The 21456-nt window shown below is 38.4% G+C and overlaps 1 protein-coding gene across 1 annotated transcript; it reads left to right on the top strand.

Annotated features, from left to right (window-relative positions):
- The first annotated feature begins 3442 nt into the window (after window positions 1-3442).
- LMNB1 (lamin B1) lies at window positions 3443-16848 on the top strand. The gene is made up of 10 exons (XM_066339892.1): window positions 3443-3598; window positions 4406-4531; window positions 5519-5689; window positions 7019-7144; window positions 9594-9814; window positions 11054-11279; window positions 13254-13358; window positions 13789-13908; window positions 15012-15125; window positions 16125-16848. Exons 2-10 carry the CDS (start codon window positions 4520-4522, stop codon window positions 16164-16166), a joined length of 1137 nt encoding a protein of 378 aa, XP_066195989.1. The 5' UTR covers window positions 3443-3598; window positions 4406-4519; the 3' UTR covers window positions 16167-16848.
- Window positions 16849-21456: the final 4608 nt, after the last annotated feature.

Below are 21456 nucleotides of genomic sequence, written 5' to 3'. Positions count from 1 at the left end.
TTCAAACTCTACATTTAAATAAAATGGGTAATATGAGATAAGTTGAAACCACATTACATATGCTTATTTACAGGAAAGCCAAACTTGTCCAGTTACTCTTATTTTCATGTTGATCTCTGTTCAAAAATTTGAATGCTCTTTGGGGCTTCTTACATTAATTTAAGTCACTTTCTTGCAAAATACAGCCTTGTCTGTATTGACAAAATACATTTTTTCCACCATAGGGGAAAAATGTGGGAAACTGTTATCTAAATAAAGTAGAGATTTTGTGACTGTAGTGGGGTTTTTTTTTATTATTTTCATATTTCTCCACAACTGGAGTGGAAAGCCAGCCCACTGTGCAGTAAATGTAAATTTATATAGGTCTAAATATAGGTTGCATTATCAAGAATTACAACACGTGTGTATCTACGTCATGACTTGGCTGGAAGCCAGTGCTTTTTGAGGAGGGTTTGATTAATGTTGATAATGCTTAGCTTTGTGATCAGACTCTTAAGTAGTGGCAGAAAAGGGTGGGTGGGGTGTGAGTGGTGAGAAGAATCTGCTGTAGAGTGGTGGCGTCCTGCACTTGGTCAATTTCAAAAGAACTTTAGAATTATACTTCTGGAGGTCTGGCTGCTGACTGCTTAACTTGCATTAGGTATGTGGTTTGTCTGGCTCCAGATGGTCAGTTCAGCTTATTGAACAGCTAGAAAATTGTTTCTTTGGGTTGTTGTGTGGGGTTTTTTGTTTGGTTGGGTTTTGTTGGGCTTTTTTGTATTTTAGAAAATACAAATTAATTAATAGAAAAGCTTTTTTCTTGCTTTTCTGTTTTCTATTAAGTTAGCAAGAAGTTTAAGGAGATTACAGGAAATTCTATGTTTTTAACAATTCCATGGATAAGAAGATCCACACCCATTGAAGTCAAAAGAGAGCTTGCTTCTTTGAAAAAGATGCAAGTCAGCAATTACTTCTTTGCTTTTATTTTCCTTTCATGAGTCAAACTACTTGAAAAGGGATACATTTCTAATTATTTTCTGAACACTGCAACAGGAAGGTGTTTGAGGTTTTTTCATTTGCTGTATTCAGATGTTGCTTTGGCTCTCTGGGGAGGAAGAAGCCAGCTATTGTCAAGGGCTGAAGTTCTTCCTGGTGAAAATTAGTGGGTGTAAGGTTGAAGTTTGTGTTGTATACATTAGTGTTTGTTTTTATAAGTCACAGATGCTTTTCTGATCTCTCCTTCCTTTCCTATATTCCCTGTAGGGTTGGGATGACACTGCTGAGTTGCTAGATTTCATCTGGCTTCCAGTGTTTGAAGTGTTGAGCTCCAGTTTGTGTTTTCTCTCTGAGAATGTGTTCAGCTGAGCTGTCTCATAATTAGACAACTCATGACAGCAACAACTAATAGTGCTTAATTTTAATTCTCCACCCGCACCCCCCCCCCCCCCCGTGGCTTTTGTTGCATTAAATTATAGTGTGGCTTCACAGACAATCTTGTTGCAAACAAGCCAGAAAGGATTGATCTAACGAGTAATATTTACCTATTGTGGTAAATAGGTACGACATTGGGGTTTAATCCTGTTGTTGTTGCTAGTCCATTTTATAATACCCTTTCTCTCTGCTGATGCATGGCAAGCATGCTCTTCTCAGCTGTCTTCCAGTCTCTAAATGAATTTAAAAGGTATTTACATTAAATGAATTTAAAATCCAAGTAGTTTTAGGGTGGTCTGGATAGTGGCATTTTTGGGGGGAATCTCCCTGTTTCAGAGTCCAGGATAATATGGGGGCAGACTGGGGAGCAGTTCTGCGACTTTCTCGTTTCAGGGTCTGACTTGGTAGGCTTGGTTTCAGCTTGGGAGAAGCAGTTTCTTCATGTTTTGATTAAAGCTTTTTTTTCCATCAGTGATGAAACAAGAAGTGTCTGCTGTGAGCCCTCTTACTTCCTAATAGGGGGTGAAGAGATTGAGTTTTTTACAGATGTACTAGGGCAACATACCTTGCCTTCCTTCTTTTTCCTCTTCTGCTGCACACCTTCCTTGCTGAAGTTCCTTCTGTGCTGAAGTTCCAACAGGCCTGGGTCAAAGTGGAAGGACAGGAACAGAACCTCTAGGGAATAATGCAGAGTGCTATAAGCAGGAGTGTCCAAACCCCAAATCCTGTGTTTTTGTCCAAGCTGTGGACCCAGCTGTGAGTCTGAGGAGTGAAATGCCACGAAGGAGTGGGGAGTGTTGAGCAGGAAGAAGCAGCTGAGTGCAGAAGAGAGTGCTTTTGTGGTCTCAGGGGCTCCCAGCCTGCCGCTTGAAATGCCGTGGAGGCAGCAGGTGCTAATCCCATGGAATCGGGATTAGCAAGCACTAAGTCTGTTGTGTAAAGCCTACCATGTGGTGTGGCTGTGGTGCTGAAACCTCCAGACATACATACATACATTCCACCCCTGCAACCCTCTGTGTGCATCCACCTCTCGTGAGCATAAGTGCAGGTAATCTTGAAAAAAGGATCTTTTTAAGATGAGAGTATCTCCTTTTAATATTATGTTGATTCTTTGTTAGGTTTCATTTTGTTCAGAAGCACTGCTGTTGTGTCTTATAAGCTGTACAGTGATTAAAAAAAGTAGTGGATGTGTTCTGAATCTATCTATCCAATTTTAAGTCATCTCAGCATTGTGTTGTTAATTCTACCTTTTTTTTTTTTTTCTTTTTTTTCTTTATTTTCTTTTTTTTCTTTTTTTTTTCTTTTTTACATCTGGAAAGAAAAGCATGACAACTGAAGAAGGATATGCCAGCTGTGATATTATTCAGCCCTAATTTGTCCATTCCTTTAAAAAGTTCATACTTCAATTAAAACCATGTAGGACTTGTGTGTGCTACTGCCCTTGATATGGATACCCCAGGAAGAAAAATTACCAACTCCAAGGTCAAGGAACTTGTTAGACATTTAATGGCTGCTTGTGCCATCTAAGGACAAGAAACATTTTGATTCATGAATTTGGATTTCTTTTCTCCTGATTTTGATAATAGCCTATTAAGCATTATTTGTGGATAATGAACTTGTATTTATGTGACATGACATTTTTCCCATTTGACTTCTCTGTTTGAATATGCTGGTTTAGGAAGTAAGCACTTAGAAAATGCTTGACTACTTGTCTAGACACAAAAACTAATTTGAAAGTAATTTGAAAATTTTCTGTGCTTGCCTTCATACAGAAATCACATCACCTCTGCACCAGTGTAATTTCTATGATGGCAGATATTGTTGTATGGGCAGGATTTGGGCCTGTTTCCTCAGGTCTATGGAGCTTTGCCATTTTTGAAGGATGCTGCAAAGCACAGTAAATTCAGCTGACACAAAATGTTTTTGAGAGATGTTTCTCAAGTTGGAGATTCAGATTGCTTTATTAGCCAGTAGTTGACTTCGGTGGTATTTCTAGGTTTTCTTGCAACCATTTTCTCTGGTTTGTTCCAGCTACGCAAAAAAGGAATCTGACCTCAGTGGAGCCCAGGTCAAACTTCGTGAGTTTGAAGCAGCCCTGAATTCTAAAGAAGCTGCGCTTGCCACAGCCCTTGGTGATAAGAAAAGTCTAGAGGGAGAAATTGAAGATTTGAAAGATCAGATTAGAGAGGTGAGAAGAATAAACATTTAACCATCAATTTCTGTTAGCCAGTTGAGGAGGTTTTCTATATTATGAGCTGCAAGTCTGCTAAAATACAATTTTGTAACCAAAAAAAAGGATGAAAACCTGTTATGTGGTCACAGCTAGAGCAAGTTGTGATCCACTTTCAACACCAGAAGCAGTGTTGGGTAGGTTTCTGAGTCCAGTACTGTTGAGTTTTATTAATAACATGAATAGTGGAAGAGAGTGCTCTTAAAATTGTAGATGCTGAAATTGCAAGTGATACTTAGCGGGGAAGAAAGCAGGTCAGCACTCAAAGTACGCCTGACACTTTCCAGAAGTGCTTTGAGGGGGCAGATTGACTTCACAAGAACAGATAATAACTGACAAATAATTGTTTCTCTCTGCCCTCCTTTTGGTCCTGCCTGTGGTTCTCCATGTTCTGCTGGAACAATGAGGAAAACATCTTGTCCTAGTTTTGTTAGCCTTTTGATTTGTGATCTTGAGCATCACCACCTCAAGAGGACAAGTTGTGGAAACCAGGAGACTGGTGTTTTCCATGTATTAAAAATATATTTGTAAGGAAAATTACTAAGTAGCAATTTCGATGCTAGTTACTAATGTAAAATATCTAGAACTCACTTCTATAAGCACCAGCAAAAGTGTGTGTTTGATATGTAATATTACTGGAATAAATATTGGGATTTGATTGTGAAGTTAAACCTTATTGTGTAGTTAGTTAGCTGTAGTTTTGTGAGACTCTGGCCATTGTGTGAGTTCTGCTGCATAATTGTGTTGATTCTTTTGTTTTTTAAGCTTGAAGCTTCTTTAGCTGCTGCCAAGGACCAACTTATAAATGAAACCTTGCAGAAGGTGGATCTTGAAAACCGTTGTCAGAGCCTCATTGAGGACCTGGAATTCCGTAAAAATATGTATGAGGAGGTAAATTCAGCCTCAAGAATTAATGTTTTTAAAGAGAAGAAGACAACTAGGAGGTCCTTCTAGAATAGAAAAATAATTTAGGTTGGGAGATACCTCTACAAGTTGTCTTAACTCCTACTCAGAATAGACTTTATGGCTATTCTAGCATGAAGATTTCCAACTTCTTTTTACTAGAAAAATGATTTTAACTCTGAATTCTTGTGACAGAATAACTTCATGTATCATGTTGTTTCATCTTAAATTCTGATCATAATATGCAATGTATGTGTGTTTTTTTATTAATGAGAATGTAGGTTAGTAATTTTACATGTAATCCCATTATAAGAAAAAAAGTGGAGGGAGACACAAAGAGGTGCTCTGGACCTGCAATGTTTTTAATTTCAAACCTTTCTAATAGGGTGCCTTTGAATAATGGAAACAAAAGTGGATGAATAGTTGTCTTTTACAACTTTTTCTTGCCACCCTCCTTTTCACCTGTGGCCCTTGAGGCGTTCCAGGAGGAACCTTAGGGCTGTAATGAATGTGCTTCACCAGATGTACTTTCATTCCATGTGTACTTTTCCATGCTAGGAGTATTTTCAACTTCGTTTCATGTTGTTGGAATCCCTTTCTTTCCAGAGAAAGCATAGGCAAGCACACAAGTAAATGGGGAAAGTGGGGTGACTGTTATTTCAGAGTAGTTGGATTTTGTTGAAGCACAGAAGATACCTCAAGAAAGAATGGATATATTTCTAAAATCTAATGGTGCTGAGGTGTATTTGTTGAGAGTTCAGACAACTCTCAGAAAAAAATGCTGATGGTATCCTAGCTTTTATTTTAATAAGTGGCTATTGCAAAATAAAGAGTGGGGAGACTGTTTCTACTAAAAGTTTCATGTCAAAATAATCTGATACTAGAACCTGCATTACTCTCCACTCAACAGGATAGTTTTCTGAATTTTTTGTCCTGTATTTACTGAGTGTTACCATATTTTTCTGGTTCTCACAGGAAATCAATGAGACAAGAAGGAAGCATGAAACTCGCCTGGTCGAGGTTGATTCTGGGCGTCAGATTGAATATGAGCACAAACTGGCCCAGGCCCTCCATGAAATCAGAGAGCAGCACGATGCACAAGTGAAGCTGTACAAAGAAGAGCTTGAAGAGACTTACCATTCCAAAGTGAGAACATGTTTTCACACAGCTGTTTGATGTACTTTGTTTTTGTTTTGCTTAATAACATAATTACTGGGCAGCTCAGAGGAGATTATTAGGGAGCTGGGTTTGAATTTAGCATGCGTTGGAGTGCAAATTTACATTTTCACATCTCACTTCGGGAGTAGGTTTAATCCTCATCAAGTACCGTAACAGAAGGGAAGGAAGCACTGTGTGAAGGTGATCTGGGGGAAAAATGATTAATGCTGGGATTACTGTGAATTCAAGGAAAGTTCATACATTGTTAAGCATGATACAGAACAATGATCTCTAAGGTGTCCTGTGTTTTCTATAAAAATTCATAATGGGGATTGCTCAGAAGACAGAGTCATGTGACCCTGTACAAAACATGGGGAAATTTTACTATGTCCAGTAACTTCTGTTTTTCACTCATCTATGCAGAAAGCTGAAATCAGTTATACCTCATAATTTCCTTCCTCTGCTGTTACTCAGCATTTATGTCAGGAGGCACCCTTGATGTCTCAACTGAACCTAATTTCTGTGGCTGTACTTGTTGCAATTAGTATTTTTTAAAACCAGGGTGGGATGTTACAGCAGAAAAATTCATGCAAACTGAATTTATGAGCATCAGTTTTGGTCTTTTCAACCTGCTTATCTCCAAGCCTTCAATCTGGCTTGGAAAAAAATATGATCTAGCCAAAAATGCAGCCTTCCGTTGATTTTTTTGGTCTTTCTCATCAGGTATAGTTTTCTATATTTTTGGAAACTTAGTTTTAAAAAAAATTAGATTGCTTTGCATCATCATTATCAACAAGTTCAGTAAATCCATGGTGCAGCTCAAGTGTCTGTAGTTTTGTTCAGCCGGAATGATTTAGTTGCTTTTATAAAGGTAAAACTATTCAAGATTGAAGTGATAGAATGAAGCAGTAGTGGCTTGGGTTGCTGGTACTGGTACCAATTTGCTTATATTGCCTAAAAGTTGACAAGTTTACCTCTTTTTAGAAAATCGGCAATTTCAGTTTAGCTTCTTCAGTTTAAGTATATTTAATAAACTTTGGCCAGCATGAAAGCTGAACTTAGTAGTTTGATTTCATTAATGTCTGCAAGGGAAAGTTTTAATCCTAAATATTCAGAGAGTTGGAATTCCAGGCAGGACAATCCAAGATGGTAACCAAGGCACCATATTTTAGCCCTAAAGAAAGAAGAGATTCAGTGCATTGGAGTTAGATCTCTCTAACTCAGTGGCTTAGTGTCCAGTGTGGGGTTTTGTTGATTCATTCCCTCTTTTTGTGAAACTTACTTTGAAACTGATGTCATCACTTTGGTGCCCTGCAGCTGGAGAGTGCCAGGCTGTCCTCGGAGATGAGCAGCTCTGCAGCCAACACCATCAGGGAGCAGCTGAATGAGAGCCGCATGCGCATTGACAGCCTGTCCTCCCACATCACCAGCCTCCAGAAAGAGGTAACCAGCTGTGCCTCCTCGGTCCTGCTATTTACAGCTGTTGATTTTTGTATTAAAGGGCTTTTCTTTTCGTTACAGTTGTTGGTTTTTATATTAAAGCTCTGTCTTTCCCTTAACTTGTAAGTATGTTCAGCATCATGACCTGAGTTTGTCTTCTCTCCTACTGCTCTGTACTTTTTCAAATTCCTTAATGTATCCTTTTGACAAACTTTATTTTCTTTTTCTGTGTGTAGTATTCTGCTGTAGGGCTTTGAAACGGGTTGCTGTTTACTGGCTCTTGTGAAAATTTTTATGGGATAGATGAGGCAGTTTTAAACAAACGTGTATTAAATGTCATTGACACTGAGCAGTTTAGTAGTGACTGGACCAGCCTAGTGTAGAATTCTGTAAAACAGCATTCAAAGCCAGAATTGGAATTTTCTGTATCTTTCCATCCTAGATCCAGTTTGCTTCTAGAAATCTAAAAAAACCGAAACCAATGATGCAGTCTTGCCCAGATTAGGAATTTATGACTGAGTAAAAACATCAAGTAACTGTACTTGAGCATCTGTAGGACAGAATCTCAAGAAGAAATTGTTTATTACTAGGTCACAGAGGGTGTAGATCACACCCAGAGAAGTATGACATAATATATGACAAGTGATATGTTTAGTATTTGCCTATTTGTAACATTGTCTACACTGCAGTGGGGAATCCAGAGCAAAAATGAGAAGTGTTAGGAGTCAGTTCTGCAGTAAGCTTTTGTAACTCACTTAAAAATGCAACAAAGCATTTACTTTTTCTAGGAATATAAAATATTACTACTCTTTGTTCCTTTCTGTGATACATTTTGAATTTTATTCCTCCTGTACAGTAGACTCTACTGGTACATCAAAATTCTGTGTATTTCGAGTGAAAAAGATAAATGCGGGGGACATTAATTCCTAATTTTTCAGATAAATTGGCAGATACTAGTAAGAATCTTCCTAGTTTTCCTTTTATCTAATCAAGTTAGTCTCTGGAAAAGATCAGGTGATATAATGAATATGCATGAAGTTCCATAGGAATTGGATGGAAAGTTTTGGCCATTTATATATTATTTTTGTCTTTAGATTACCATCATTTTCTGAGTGTTCAGTCATCAGGTTTTTAAAGTTAATTGCCTCTGTTCTGTTACTTCAGGAGTGACAGCTTGGTTCAGGGGACTTGCTTCTGCACTGGCAGAAGTGTTTGTCGCTAACTTCAGGAAAAATCAACTTAAGTAATTTTAACTGTGATTTTCCACTTAAGAAGCCATTTTGCTGTGATTTTGGGGTGGTTTTTTTGGAAGCATTAGTGAAGTCAAACAATACACTTTTGTTTTCCACTTTACTAGCACTAAGTTAAGCTTTGTTTTCTTGGAAATCTCTTCCCTAGTGCTGGTCTGGTTTGAGTTGCCAGCACTGAACTCCAGTAGACTCCAGTATGATCTTCCATGTGACACAAAACTCCACTTATTAAATTCCTTATCTGACTCTTAACATTGACAACCAGTTACACTGGTTCCCTCTGTCAGACATGTAGACTCCCTTCTTTCTGTCTCTAGAATATGTGGTGATGTCCTAAATACAGATGCATGCATAGCAAACTTCGTGATTGAGGCATTGATTCCTGCCCTTTAATTAAAAAAAGAAATTACATCTCAAGGTGCTATGAAACAGAAGAAAGCCTCCTTTTGGAAAGTAAACCCTAAAGCTGCCATAATTTTGGGCTTTCTTTGATAAGCATTCCATTCTTTGTGTACAGTTTTAAGATCTGTTGGCTTGATGGAATTTTTGAAGTAGGAGACAAATCAGATTTCTTCAAGGAATGCTTATCACCACACTCTGAGCAAGCCTTGGAAGCTTTAAGGATAGGCAGGCAGGTTTTCACTGACAGCAACCTCACTTCCTTTAGGGAAGCTGCCTGCCAGAATTCAGGATTAGCAGCGCAAAGCAGACATCTGGAAACTACAGAGCACTTCAACACCTCCAGGGATGGTGACGCCTCCACCTGCCTCCCTGGGCAGCCCATTCCAATGTCTAACCACCCTTTTGGTGGAAAAATTTGTCCTAATGTCCAGCCTAAACTTGGTGCAGCTTAAGACTGTGTTCCTGTGTCCTGTCTGGCACATGTGAAACAGTTAAACCCTTAAGCTCAATTTTCCTTCCTGAGTAAATTCAAGTACAGTCACATATTTTCAGACCTCAGAAGAATGGAGCAAAGAAGTTACTCCAAGGATGTTGCAGGTTTCACAGGAATTTGAGGTGTGTATATTTATAGGTGAGGTGGAGAGCTAAAAGTTGAACACATGTGAGTTTGAACTCAGAAATAGGGCAGGATGCAACCTTCTGTGTTTTGGATTCTGTGTTGCCTGAACAGCAGAGCACATGGAGGCTTGGATGGGCTTTCCTTTGCATGAACATTAATGTTTTCAATGCTTTTTCTCCAGTCCAGAGCATGGCAGGACAGAGCACAGGAGCTGGAGAGCAGCTTGACCGAGGAACAGGAAAGCTGTCGCAAAATGCTGGCAGAGAAGGAGAAGGAAATTGCAGAGATAAGAAATCAGATGCAGGAGCAGCTGACAGACTATGAGCAACTCCTGGATGTTAAACTGGCACTTGACATGGAGATCAATGCATACCGGAAATTGCTGGAGGGTGAAGAGGAGAGGTAGGGAAGGACATGGCAACAGGGTGGTGTCTCTGTTATCTCTGTGCTTTACGTGTCTCTTTCTCTGTTAAAAAACAGGTTTTAGTGGTGCTTGACTACTTTCCAAGGCACTGGTTTTGCCCCCTTCTGACACAGGTCTAAGTCACCATGAGACCCAGCACACTGATAATCAGACCAGCTCTTAAGGCAGCAAACACCTTTTCTTTTTTTCTTTTATTTTTTTTTTCTTTTTGGTAAGATCCAGCACAGAAGAAGTAATGAATTATTATTTGTGTGCCTGGTGCTGTTAATATTTTTCTTTGAAATTAATTGCAGGGTTAATAAATTGTTACCCAAATTTCTTTAAATATAGAATAATTTTAATAAAGTCATAGCCATTATGATTGCCCAGCTCATCAGTCAGCTGCATTTTCCTCAGAGTTCTTCCAATGCTGAGAGTTTTCACCTCTGTCATGACTGTCATTTAAAGCAGTTTGGTTCTTCACTCTGTTCTGAGCTGCCTGCTACTGATTCCTCTCAGCTGTGGGGATGAAAGAGCCAAAGCTTTTATGCCACTGTGTTTTTGCATTAATTTCCCCCAGTGGCTTAAGTCTCCCTAGGGTTTTTGTTTCTTCTTAGTCTTTAACAAATGCACAGAAATGCTTTTACACTCTTAATGTAGTAGTCCATCAGTATTCTGTGCTCCAGGAACATTAATCAGCTGTTTAACATTTTATTCATCTCTTAAGTACTTAAGCCTTCACTTCTTCATGTAATGTGCTTTGTTTACTGTGTTGCTGTCTAAATCTAAGGGAAGAAGGGAAAGGTGGGAAAAGTAAAACCAAATCTTGGAATCATTAAGGCTGGAAAATATTGGAGTCCAGCTGCTGACCCAGTACTGCCGTGATCAGCAGTAAACCATGTCCCCTGACCCAGTACTCCCATCGTCAGTACTAAACTGTGTCCCGAAGTGCCACATCTGTGTGTGTTTCCAGCACTTCCAGAGATGGTGATTCCACCATTTCCCTGGGCAAAGCCTGACCGCCTTTTCGGTGAAGAAGTTCCTCCTGATAGCCAGTATACACCATCCCTGGCCCAGCTTGAAGCTGTCTCCTCTCACTCTATCCCATATTCCCTGTGAGCAGAGTCTGACTCCCAGCTCCTCCTGCTAGGGAGTTACAGAGAGCAAGGAGGTCCCTCCCTGAACCTCCTTTTCTGCGATGTGATATGTATGTGTGTTTTCTCCCTTCCCTACTCCAGGCTGAAGCTGTCCCCCAGCCCCTCCTCCCGAGTGACTGTCTCGCGGGCCTCATCCAGCCGCAGCGTCCGCACAGCTGGCGGCAAGAGGAAGAGGATCGACGTGGAGGAGTCTGAAGCCAGCAGCAGTGTGACCATTTCCCACTCTGCCTCTGCCACAGGAAACGTGTCCATTGAGGAGATAGACGTGGATGGGAAGTTCATCCGCTTGAAGAACACCTCTGAGCAGGTTTGGAAGTCCCCACACGTGTCGTGTGTTGAGTCACAAGGGCATCCTTGCAGGGCTTTGTGTTGATACCATAGCTCGTGGCATTAAGGAACTGATGTGTCTTGAAGAATGCTTTTACACACTGTTCTGGCTTAAAAATCTTTTCCCCAAAGATTTTCAGTGCTTTTGTTTTACTGCAAGGTGACCTGTCCACCAAATTGTTACCTTGCACTTCTGTATTCTGCCTTGCAAGTAACGTACCTATAAAACTTTACAGATGACATTGTTCCTGATAAGGAAATACTGCATAATAAGAAGAATAGGATAGGATAAGAAATACTGCAAGCAGACATCAGGCTTCTTCAGAAGCCCTTTCAGCCCTTTCTCTGCCTTAGAAAGGCCCAAAAGAAATATAAAGAGATGCAGAATAAAGGTCTAGATGAATTTTACTGCCAATGTCCCTTGTATCTGCATAAAGCTTTCCTAAATTGTAGTTTTTCTGATTCGTTGGCTGCACTCACAATTTTATGAGACCTCAGTGCCAAAGCCACTGTTAGAGTGACTACTGAGATTTATTTGATTGTGTGAATAGGTTGGAGTTTATATTGAGAGGGTACACATATCTACACAAATGAAGAACCCTTTGATAAACAATAATCACAACTTTTCCTTATGTTGCACTCACAATTACACTATTACATACAGTACATTTCCCTCCTGTATCTTCACTAAAAGGCAGCTCATTGTGATAATTTAGGTGACAAAGACTGGCCTGGTTCCAAGTGTCCTGGATCCTGCTAATCAGTGAGGATGTGGATAGGCTCCTCCAGACAGCGATCATGTGGATTGGAGTTATCTGTAATTACTGTATCTGGGGAGCAATGGTTTGGTTTAGTGAATTCAAGAAACCTTGACATTTCTCTTGATCTAGACACTTCAGTGTGTAGGTGACTCAGTTGAGCCAGGTCAAAAACTATTTCTAGTGTGTAAGAACCTGCCCTTTTTTGCTTTTTTGAGGGGTTTTTTTTGAGCTTCCCCCCTGCCACACACACACTTGTTTACCACATAGACTTTTCCCCCACCTTTTTATTGCTTACACATCCATCGTTTCATAAGGAAAGAGAAGCATCAGTTTTGTTCCCAGTAACCATGGGTGGTTCATGTTTTTAGTACTTTTCTAGGGGGTGTAGATTTGAGCAACTCCTTGTAGTGCAGTGTAATAGAATGTACTTGGGGAATATTCACAAGTGTTTTGACAGTTTATATAAATAAATAGATTTTTTAAAAGTATAAAATCCTCTGTAAGTATGGTATGTTCTTGGTGCAATGACAAATTGACTGTCAGCATCCATTGAAATGTATAAGATTGTTGATTTTAGATAATTTCAACTGACAGTGGCAACTGTTCAGTGATCAGAAACTACATTGGTGGGAGAGTTTTAAAAATGCTTTCCCTTGTTTTGAATTTAAAAATACCTACCCTTGTTTTGAAACAGTAATTCTATAAAGATGACTTGTATATGATTTGTTAATGCCTTTCAGTTAGTTGATAGAAAAAAAAAAATAAAGGGAGTATGTGGTGGCAGGTGTGCATATATAAAAATGTTTCAAGAGTACTAACAGCAATATTTTGTTTTCTAGGAAGCCTGCTTGCCATTCTGTGCTTCAAAAACAATAAGTATTTGTAAGGGGATTTTAATATTTAATACATATTACTAATATGTATTTCTCTGAACCAAGTGATAACAAAACTGATGCAAATTATAAACATTAGTTAACATCAGAACTCAGAAGCAGGATGTATTAAGCTTTAACTTCAAATAATAGGTAAGATAAACTTACCTAAAATTGTTCTAATTTCATGCTGAAGATAAGTGATAATAAACCCTTTCACTGAATTGTTTTATGTTTGTCACAACCTTAAAGATGAGACACACTACATGCATAACAGAAAATGAATGCTGGTGGAATTTCTTTTTCTCTGCCTTTTCTTAGGATCAACCTATGGGAGGCTGGGAGATGATCCGAAAAATAGGAGACGCTTCTGCAAGTTTCAGATATACCTCAAGATACATACTGAAGGCAGGCCAGACTGTTACAGTAAGTTGTCAAGTTTCAGCTGCTCACTTGAAATGGACTTCAGGCCAACTTCTGTGGGTCAGAAAGACACAGGGTTTTTTAGTTTTGTCCTTCCTATGTACATGTTCAGGAATCACCTGTGTTTGTATTGGGCATTCATTGTGTCAATTCATTGGGACAATTAATACAGAGAAATGTTTTTCAGAACTTTGCTTTCTCTATGAAGCAGTAATTTTCACCATGTACAGGTGAAACTTTACATCATATTATGTATTCTAAAGTCCCTGCATTAAAAACACGTATGTTTTATTGTACAAAAGTTTGGAAGATACTTGGTTTTCTTCACTGGAAGAGATTCACATTCACTTAAATTAAATACATTAACTGAATCAGTAATCTGGAAATGTGGTAGGACTGGCAAAAGATGTTCCTGTGTGACTTCTGTTGTCAGATCTGGGCTGCAAATGCTGGAGTAACTGCGAGCCCTCCCACTGACCTCATCTGGAAGAACCAGAATTCCTGGGGCACTGGTGAAGATGTGAAAGTCGTGCTGAAAAATTCTCAGGGAGAGGTAAAGCACCTCAGATCTGTGTGAGCTTTTTCTCTGGTGGCATCTTTCAGTTAGTTGATAGAAACAACAAAGATGCAGGTTAGGATTCCACACAGGAATGCACTGAACTGTTTGGTAAAGTTTTCTCCTTTGGGAGAATTAGCTACAACTTAGAAATGTATCTACCTCGCTGTTAGGGACACAAAAGAATGGAGCAGGCAGCAGGAGGTCAAGCTGGAAAGCTCTCTACTTTGTTTTCTCTGACTCCATGTATACAGTTTTACAAGCAGGCCAAGGCTGGCTACACAGGTAGCCACCTCTTTGACCTCCTTGGTGAACGTCACCATCAATCATCTTTCTCCTCCCAGAGGAGAAATACATAAACAATAGATAATTTCTAAAAATACACATAGTTTACTTGAAGCTGCATGAGAACAAATGCAAACAGTGAAAAGCAGGGAAACTTGAGGCAACACCTCTACTGAAGCCTTTGATTTTTTTTCTCTGTATTGAGTCTAAATAGTAAAAAAATTACTTGTTCAGGCACCTCCCTCATGCCAGGAGCAGGGCAGTGCCTTAGAACATATTTTGAAAAGAAAATTTTGGTCAGCTCTTAAGTGATTTGTCTTCTGAATTAGTTTTCCTTAAGCCTGTGTGCTTGTGAGGAGTGGGGAATTCCACAGTGAAGCAATGAGAGATTAATTCAGGTGAGGTGTGATTTAAAGCTTGGGGTGGGACAGTTACTGTGATACGCTGCAGTTGAAAGAAAATATTTAAATGTATATGAAAAAAGTATATGAGATTTTAAAGTATATGAAAAATGTATATGAGATTTTGGAAGAACCTTATGAGTGTTTTGTCAGAAACAATCCTTTTTATAATTAAGATACTAAAACTGTTTATGCTCAGCAATATTTATTATACTAAAAATAGTATTTGATATTTATATTAAACATTAATAATATTTATGAGCTGTTTATGCTCAGCAATATCTGAAAAGTATACAAACAAAATGAATGAAGGAAGTTTTCCCCAGCAGCTAGAGCTTTCATTTCTCAGAATCTTAAGCAGGTGAGCAACAAGGAGGTATTTTCAAGAGTTCAAGTCTTAAAAATGTCTTGCAGGAGGTTGCTCAGAGAAGCACTGTGTTCAAAACAACAGCACGTAAAGGAGAAGATGAGGAAGTTGAGGAAGAAGCAGCTGAAGGTCTGGATGAGGAAGACATTTACCATCAGCAGGTATTTTCTGTTAGGGCTAACAAGGTTACTTATATTGAAAAAAGAGATATTAAGTCATGAATTCTTTTAAAAAAATTTCAAAAAAGAAGTGTGGATTATTGTTTATTTTTGGTTTTTTTATAAGTAATTAATGAAAGCATGGAGCTGTCTTACTGAAGCCAGTGTAAAAATATTGGCTAATATATATCCTCTTGCAGAGAAGTACACTTTTTTCAAAGTTTAAAGATAAGGGATTTTTTTTTCCTTAAAGTCTTTTCTAATAAGGTTCTCCACCCCATGCCAGTAGTTTATGGTGAAGTTTGGCTTAAGCAGGTAAATTTACTGGAAGTTTTGAGAATTTAAATCTCCTTATCTGTGATAGAGGAAAATAACATTAGTGTCTTCTGTTCAGATTTTTTCTCTGATAGAGAAAATTTGAGATCTGAAAACTCTTTGAGAAAAAATGTCCCTGGCATGATGAAGAAATGAAGTTCTAAAGACACCACCTCCCCCCCCGCAAAAAAAAAAAGACTGTCCCTAATAAGGGATGTTAGATTTCTCACATGAAACTTCATGGTGCTTGTATATGCTCTCTGATTCAAATACGGCAGTTATTTGTATTTTTCTGATACCTGTCCTCTATTATTCCTTAATAGGAAAGGACATGTAACATTTTTTTTAATTCCAGGGTGTAACAGGTTGTACAGCTTTGGTGACTGTTGTTAATTTTATTAAATAATTTTAATTATTTAATAAAACGGGCCAATAATTTAATGTATTAAAAAGTGTGTGTAAAATATATTTGATACATATTTAATATGTAATTAATATAATATGTATATTTATTTAAAATATTCTATTAAAAAGCATAAATAATTTTGAATAGGAGAACATTCTGCTGCTGGGGTGGTTGGTTCTTTTGTTGATTTAGGTTGGGGGGGGGGTTGATGTTTCTCCTTGGCTATTTTTGTTTGTTTGTTTGTTTGTTTTGTTTTAAATGGCTCTCCATGTTCACAACAGGTAGAGCAAAGGGCATCCAACAGAAGCTGTGTGGTCATGTGAAATTCCAGCAACTCCAGGCTTCTCCAGCTGTGGTAATCCCTGCCTGCAGAAGAGCCTTCTGAGAAGCACAATGTTATTTTCCTGTCTGAATTTTTAAAGCTGTGAGTCTGATGGCCTTATATTTCCTTTGCCACTGAAAAAAAAAGAAAAGGAAGGTTTGCCACAACCATCTCGACTTCCTCGCAGGATGTGAGCTGTTGACTCCTGTCAAGGAGAATTGAGAATTGATGCTCCTGTCTGTCTCAGATTTATATGCCATTCTCTCTTCATTGAAACCTTGCTGGAGTAGGAATATTCCAGTGTGTTTTGGGGATCGATTTTCTTTAGATTATACCACTCTAGACTAGTTGCTATGACCTTTTGTATTTTAGGTGCTGTTGGGGATTGGTTTAGAGTCCTTAATTCTGGAAGAGGATTCATGTTACACCTTGTAGTTGTGTTAAGATAGTGTTACCAGCTTAAATTTTCTTACCTGTTTTTTTTCTAACAAATTAGGAAGATGTTTTAATATGGATTGCCTTACTTGTTTACAATTTCTAGTAACAAAACAAAGTCACTAAAGGTCTAGTCTACATTTGTATGGGAAACAGTTGTAATTTTGCCAATGTTGAAACTTTTTCTGTCCTTTTCACATTATCCTGATGTGTGGAAAACATCTTAAATAAAGTGTCTCTGTGCTACAGAGTGAAGTTTTTGTAATTTGTTTCTTTTTAGAACTGAGCTAAAAGTTGAGTGAGAGTTGAATCCTTGAAATTGATGGGCTTTGAAGCTGAAGAAGTGTCCTTTAAATGAACAGTGGCATTTGAGATGCAGATTTCTTCTGAATAATGATTGATACTGCTTCACATTTGGAAAATTAATTTTTTAGAGCTTTATTCACACTTGGTTGCATTTGTGCTCATCTTTGCTCATGATTCTGTTCTTACTGGACTGGCTTTTATTGCATCATGCAAGTACAAGGCTAAGCAGTTTGAGCAAGCATCGTAACATAAAGATAAATTTAGAAGTGTGGGTAAATAGTTGTCTTTGACATAGCCTGAATGTATTATTTTAAATGCATGGCCAGAATTTTGGACGTTGATTAGAATTTTTTTTTAATTGACTAGACTATTTTCTTTTTCTTGGCAAAATTAAGACTTCTTTACATGTCTTTCATCTTGGATGAGCCCTTTTCTGTGACCAATGTACTGGCATTTCAACCATGTGCCAGCAGAAAGTAAAAAGGGGGAGTTGATGGACAATTCTTAAGTTACGGTAAGAACCTTCCTGCATGATCAAATTCTTGGTTAGAGCTATTCTTGGTTAGAGCCTGTTCTTTGATGACAGTGGGAGAAATATTAATTTTAGAATAATTTTTTACTTTCTTTGCTGTGGCAGGAATTCCTGTAAATTAGTAGAAGGGGGTGTTGGGAAGCACAGCAGTGAAACATCCTGCCGCAAGGTGGAGGTCTTGTTTTGCATGTCTTTTTTAATACTTGTTCAGCAACAACCCAACACTTCCTGCACTTACCTACAAGTTCCATAACTTGATTATCATTGGTACTGGCATTAAATACAAATTGCATCGTCCTGCAGGTGAAAACTCCTTAGCAGTTTAGTGCTTGTAGCTGGATAAACACTTTACCAGAAATGTTTGTGCTCAAATACACTCATTCCTGCGTAAAACAGAATAGAAATTTAGGAAACAAATGGTTTGACCTGTGCAGCAAACCTGTGAACTGCATTCAAATAGTAATGAACACATGCAGTGTTCATTATAAAAGCCCAGTGTAATCAAAACTGGTGCAAATTAGTTTATGGTGTTGGTGACAGTGGTTTTGTGCTAAAAATTGAGTTTTGCTTTGGATTTCCTTGTTTATGATTTTTGTATGTACATTGCATTTTTCCAAGCAGACAGCAAAATAAGGACAGAAATTAATATGTAAATTCTGTTCAACAGAGGTTAATAATTAATTTTCTTCTATACATTATGCAATTTCAAATACTGGTCCTAGTTTAATTTTTTTTCCATGAAAATTTGTCTTATCATTGTATCATTTTGATACTAATTTGGGGGTTTCTGGATTGAAATGGATGGCTCTATCTGTGAAACACTGCATTTCTTATTCATACTGCACTGTAGGCAGTATCTGTACTTTAAGTTAAAAAAATGCTCCTGCTTTTACAGAAATGGCTATGTGATAACTAGAAGGATTTTTCTCCAGGTGAAGAAATGAAGTAGTTGATGGAGAATAAAAGCTTTTAAAGCCCCTGTCCAAAAGAGGACAACTGGTGATTTTTAGAATGAAAGTGGAGGCTGTGTGTGAGGGATATGAATGCTTATTTAGCCTTTCCTGGTATATGATGGTTGACATCAACAAAATGCAGGGACACTTAATTATTTATAATACTCAACTAGCTCCATCACAGGATTATGGCAGAAATTACCTATTTTGTTTTAGGTTTTGCTTGTTATGAATTTATGCTCTTTTGCTGATCTCCTGGTTTCTTTTTAGCGGGTTTGCATAAATACAGGATTTCTATGTGATAAAAACACAGTATGATTAACCCTGAAGAAGAGCTGCATTTGGGGCATCAATAAAGGAAGGCACATTCAGCTTAAGCTGATTGATTGATTGATAGGATTTTCCTACAATTAAAAATTAACTCTTGGATGTGAGTTTTCCTAGCTGTTCTGCATTTTCAGAACAAAAAAATATTATTACTGGCAAGCAAGTCTTGCTTTCTATATAATAATAGAAGCCATGGAATGAAACTGTGACATTGGTTTCCGCGGCAATTGCAGTGTCTTGTTTTTGAGGGTGGTTTGTTTTGTTGTTGCCCCTAAGGGCATGTTGTACATAGAATATCAACATTTATTCTCTTATTTTGACAAGGTTTTTTTTGCAAAGTCCTTTGTACACTTAGACTAAAGAAAATTCCCATCAGTTCTGTAACCTTTCAACAGCACTAAGTGGAGGACGAGAGTTCTGTAGCCTTGTCACAAGCAGGTGTGAAGTGGCTGTCAGCAAAAGATTTAAGACCTGAAAGCAGGTTAAGGACTGAAAGATGTAACCCTTGATTTTTGAAACAGCTGTCTCGTGGAAACTCACGTGAAACTATGTTTGAAATGTGGAATAACACAAGTGGATTAATGAGGCAGCATCATCAGTGTTGGGATGAGCTCTGACGATTATTTATCTTTATTGACCTGGAGTATTCCCTTGGTAGGTATGCAGATAACACTAAATTGGAGTGTGGATCTGCTGGAGGGCAGGAGGGCTCTGAAGAGGGGTCTGGACAGGCTGGATCCATGGCATGAGGTGCAACCAGGGGAAGTGCTGGGTCTTGTCCTTCAGTCACAACAACCCCCTGCAGCTCCAGGAGAGGTTTAAACTGGGTATTAGGAGAAGTTTCTTCACTGAAGGAGTGGAATTGCTATCCCTAGGAGTGTTCAAGAAACCTGTGAATGTGACACCTGGAAATACGGTTTGTACCTGGTGGTGCTGGGTCAGTGATTGGACTCAATGCATCTTTTCCAGCCTCAAAAATTGTGTGATTCTATGTGTATGCGTTGTAGTTTTTAAAGATACCAAATAATTGGCAGTAAAGAGGCAGAGCTCAGTTCTGCTTGCAAGGAAAATGCTTTAATTTACCAGTTCTGTGTTAAGTGAAGCGCCATCTCACAGAAAGTAGCAAGTAAACATATTTAATTATTAACAGGTTTGTGGTTTTTTTCCAAAGAGAGAGCTTTTTTAGCTCTCTTAGTGCATTAGTCTGTCCCAGTATCTCTTCTCATGCCTCTTTCTGATACACGCGTTGCAGCAAAAGCAAGTTGTATGTATTGGCTGTGTATCCCTTTTATGCAGTTTTCACTTTGCCCTGTGTGACTTTGTATTCGTGCAAAGCTGGTTGAAATAAATGACCTTGTGAGCTCTCAGTCTAGCAGAACTGTTCAGTTGAGTAATGAAAAAACCCCCCTTAAGATCAAAAACTAAAGTATATTTAATTACTGCTGCTGTTGTGACTTCCTTACAGCTGAACAGAAAGCTGGGGTATTTCTAAATCTTTAAGTAATGTGAGAGGCAAGTCTTGCAGGGAAAAGACAGTGTAAAAAAAGTAAAACGTCCTCATTTTGCATGACACTTGTCGCATTGAATTAGAACAGGCTGCTTTTATCATTTGCAACTTAAATACTGGCTCAAATACTATTCAATGCTGTTCCTTCTGTGTAACTTCTTATCTGGAAAAGGAATGTAAATTACAAGGTCAGATGCATGAGAAGAAAGCATAAAGTTGCTGAGAGGGAAGTTGAGTGACATTTAAAAAAATAAAAAGGTGGTCACTCATCCCATCATTAATTATGTTCTTTAATTAATTTTGTTTTTTAAGGAGAGCATAACAAAAGTGTCACTGTACTGCCAGGAGCTTTGCTGGCTGTGGTTAATTTTATCTTTCACTTCTATTCAGACAGAAATGGGTGTTGCTGCTGTTACACAATATTTGCTGTAATGATCCAGTTTTTTGTGGAAATTTGAACTTGGTGTGGCATCTACAGCATCAACTCATGGAAGAAAAATCAACTCCCATCTGGCAGATCCTCCTGTCCCTGTCTGGAAGTCTTTAGAGCAGAACCGGGATTAAGAAGTCATATCTCTTACTGCCCAGAAACTGGTTTAGTCATGGATGTGCGTTGTGGTTTTGAGAACAAACTAAGTAAGAGGCTCTAAGTCAGAAATAAAATTTAATGAGAAGAAAAGGAAAATAGAATAAAATAAAATAAATACAAAAAGAAAAAACACTGACAGAGTCAGAATACAACCTGATCAGGGTGATGGAAACAGTCCAGACGAGGTGGTCTTCCTGAAGCAGAAATCTTGTAGAAAGGTCTGGTAAGTCCGGTCCTCTGGGAATTCAGTGGGTGAGGGCTGCCTCTACTGTCCCAAATCCCAGCTTATATCCAGGTGAGAATGCTTGGCTCTTCCCCATGGGCGGAGCATCTCACAATGGGATGATGAGTCATGGAAGAGGGCCTTGATGGCCCATTAAAGAGAGATAACTCCCAGAGGGAGTTATCTATGAGTCATGCACAAGGCATTGATGGGCCATTAACTGAAGATGGTGATAAAATACACCCTAAACTACAACCCAGGACAATGTGTTAAACTGACCATACTGTTTCTCTTTGTTTCAGTATGCCTTCTTCGGGTAAATAAAGATGTATTTACACACACATTTAAAAAAAACCAAAAAACAAAAAACAAACAAAACAACTGAAGTAACAGAGATGAGGTGGGCCAAGCCACTGTGC

Source organism: Sylvia atricapilla, chromosome Z (assembly GCF_009819655.1).
Source record: "Sylvia atricapilla isolate bSylAtr1 chromosome Z, bSylAtr1.pri, whole genome shotgun sequence".
Taxonomy (NCBI): Eukaryota; Metazoa; Chordata; class Aves; order Passeriformes; family Sylviidae; genus Sylvia; species Sylvia atricapilla.
This window is presented reverse-complemented; position numbering and strand designations above follow the sequence as displayed.

Coding starts and splice junctions, on each gene's coding strand:
- LMNB1 (XM_066339892.1), top strand. Junction 5,690..7,018: donor AAGAGACTTACCATTCCAAA/GTGAGAACATGT, acceptor GGTGCCCTGCAG/CTGGAGAGTGCCAGGCTGTC. Junction 7,145..9,593: donor TCACCAGCCTCCAGAAAGAG/GTAACCAGCTGT, acceptor CTTTTTCTCCAG/TCCAGAGCATGGCAGGACAG.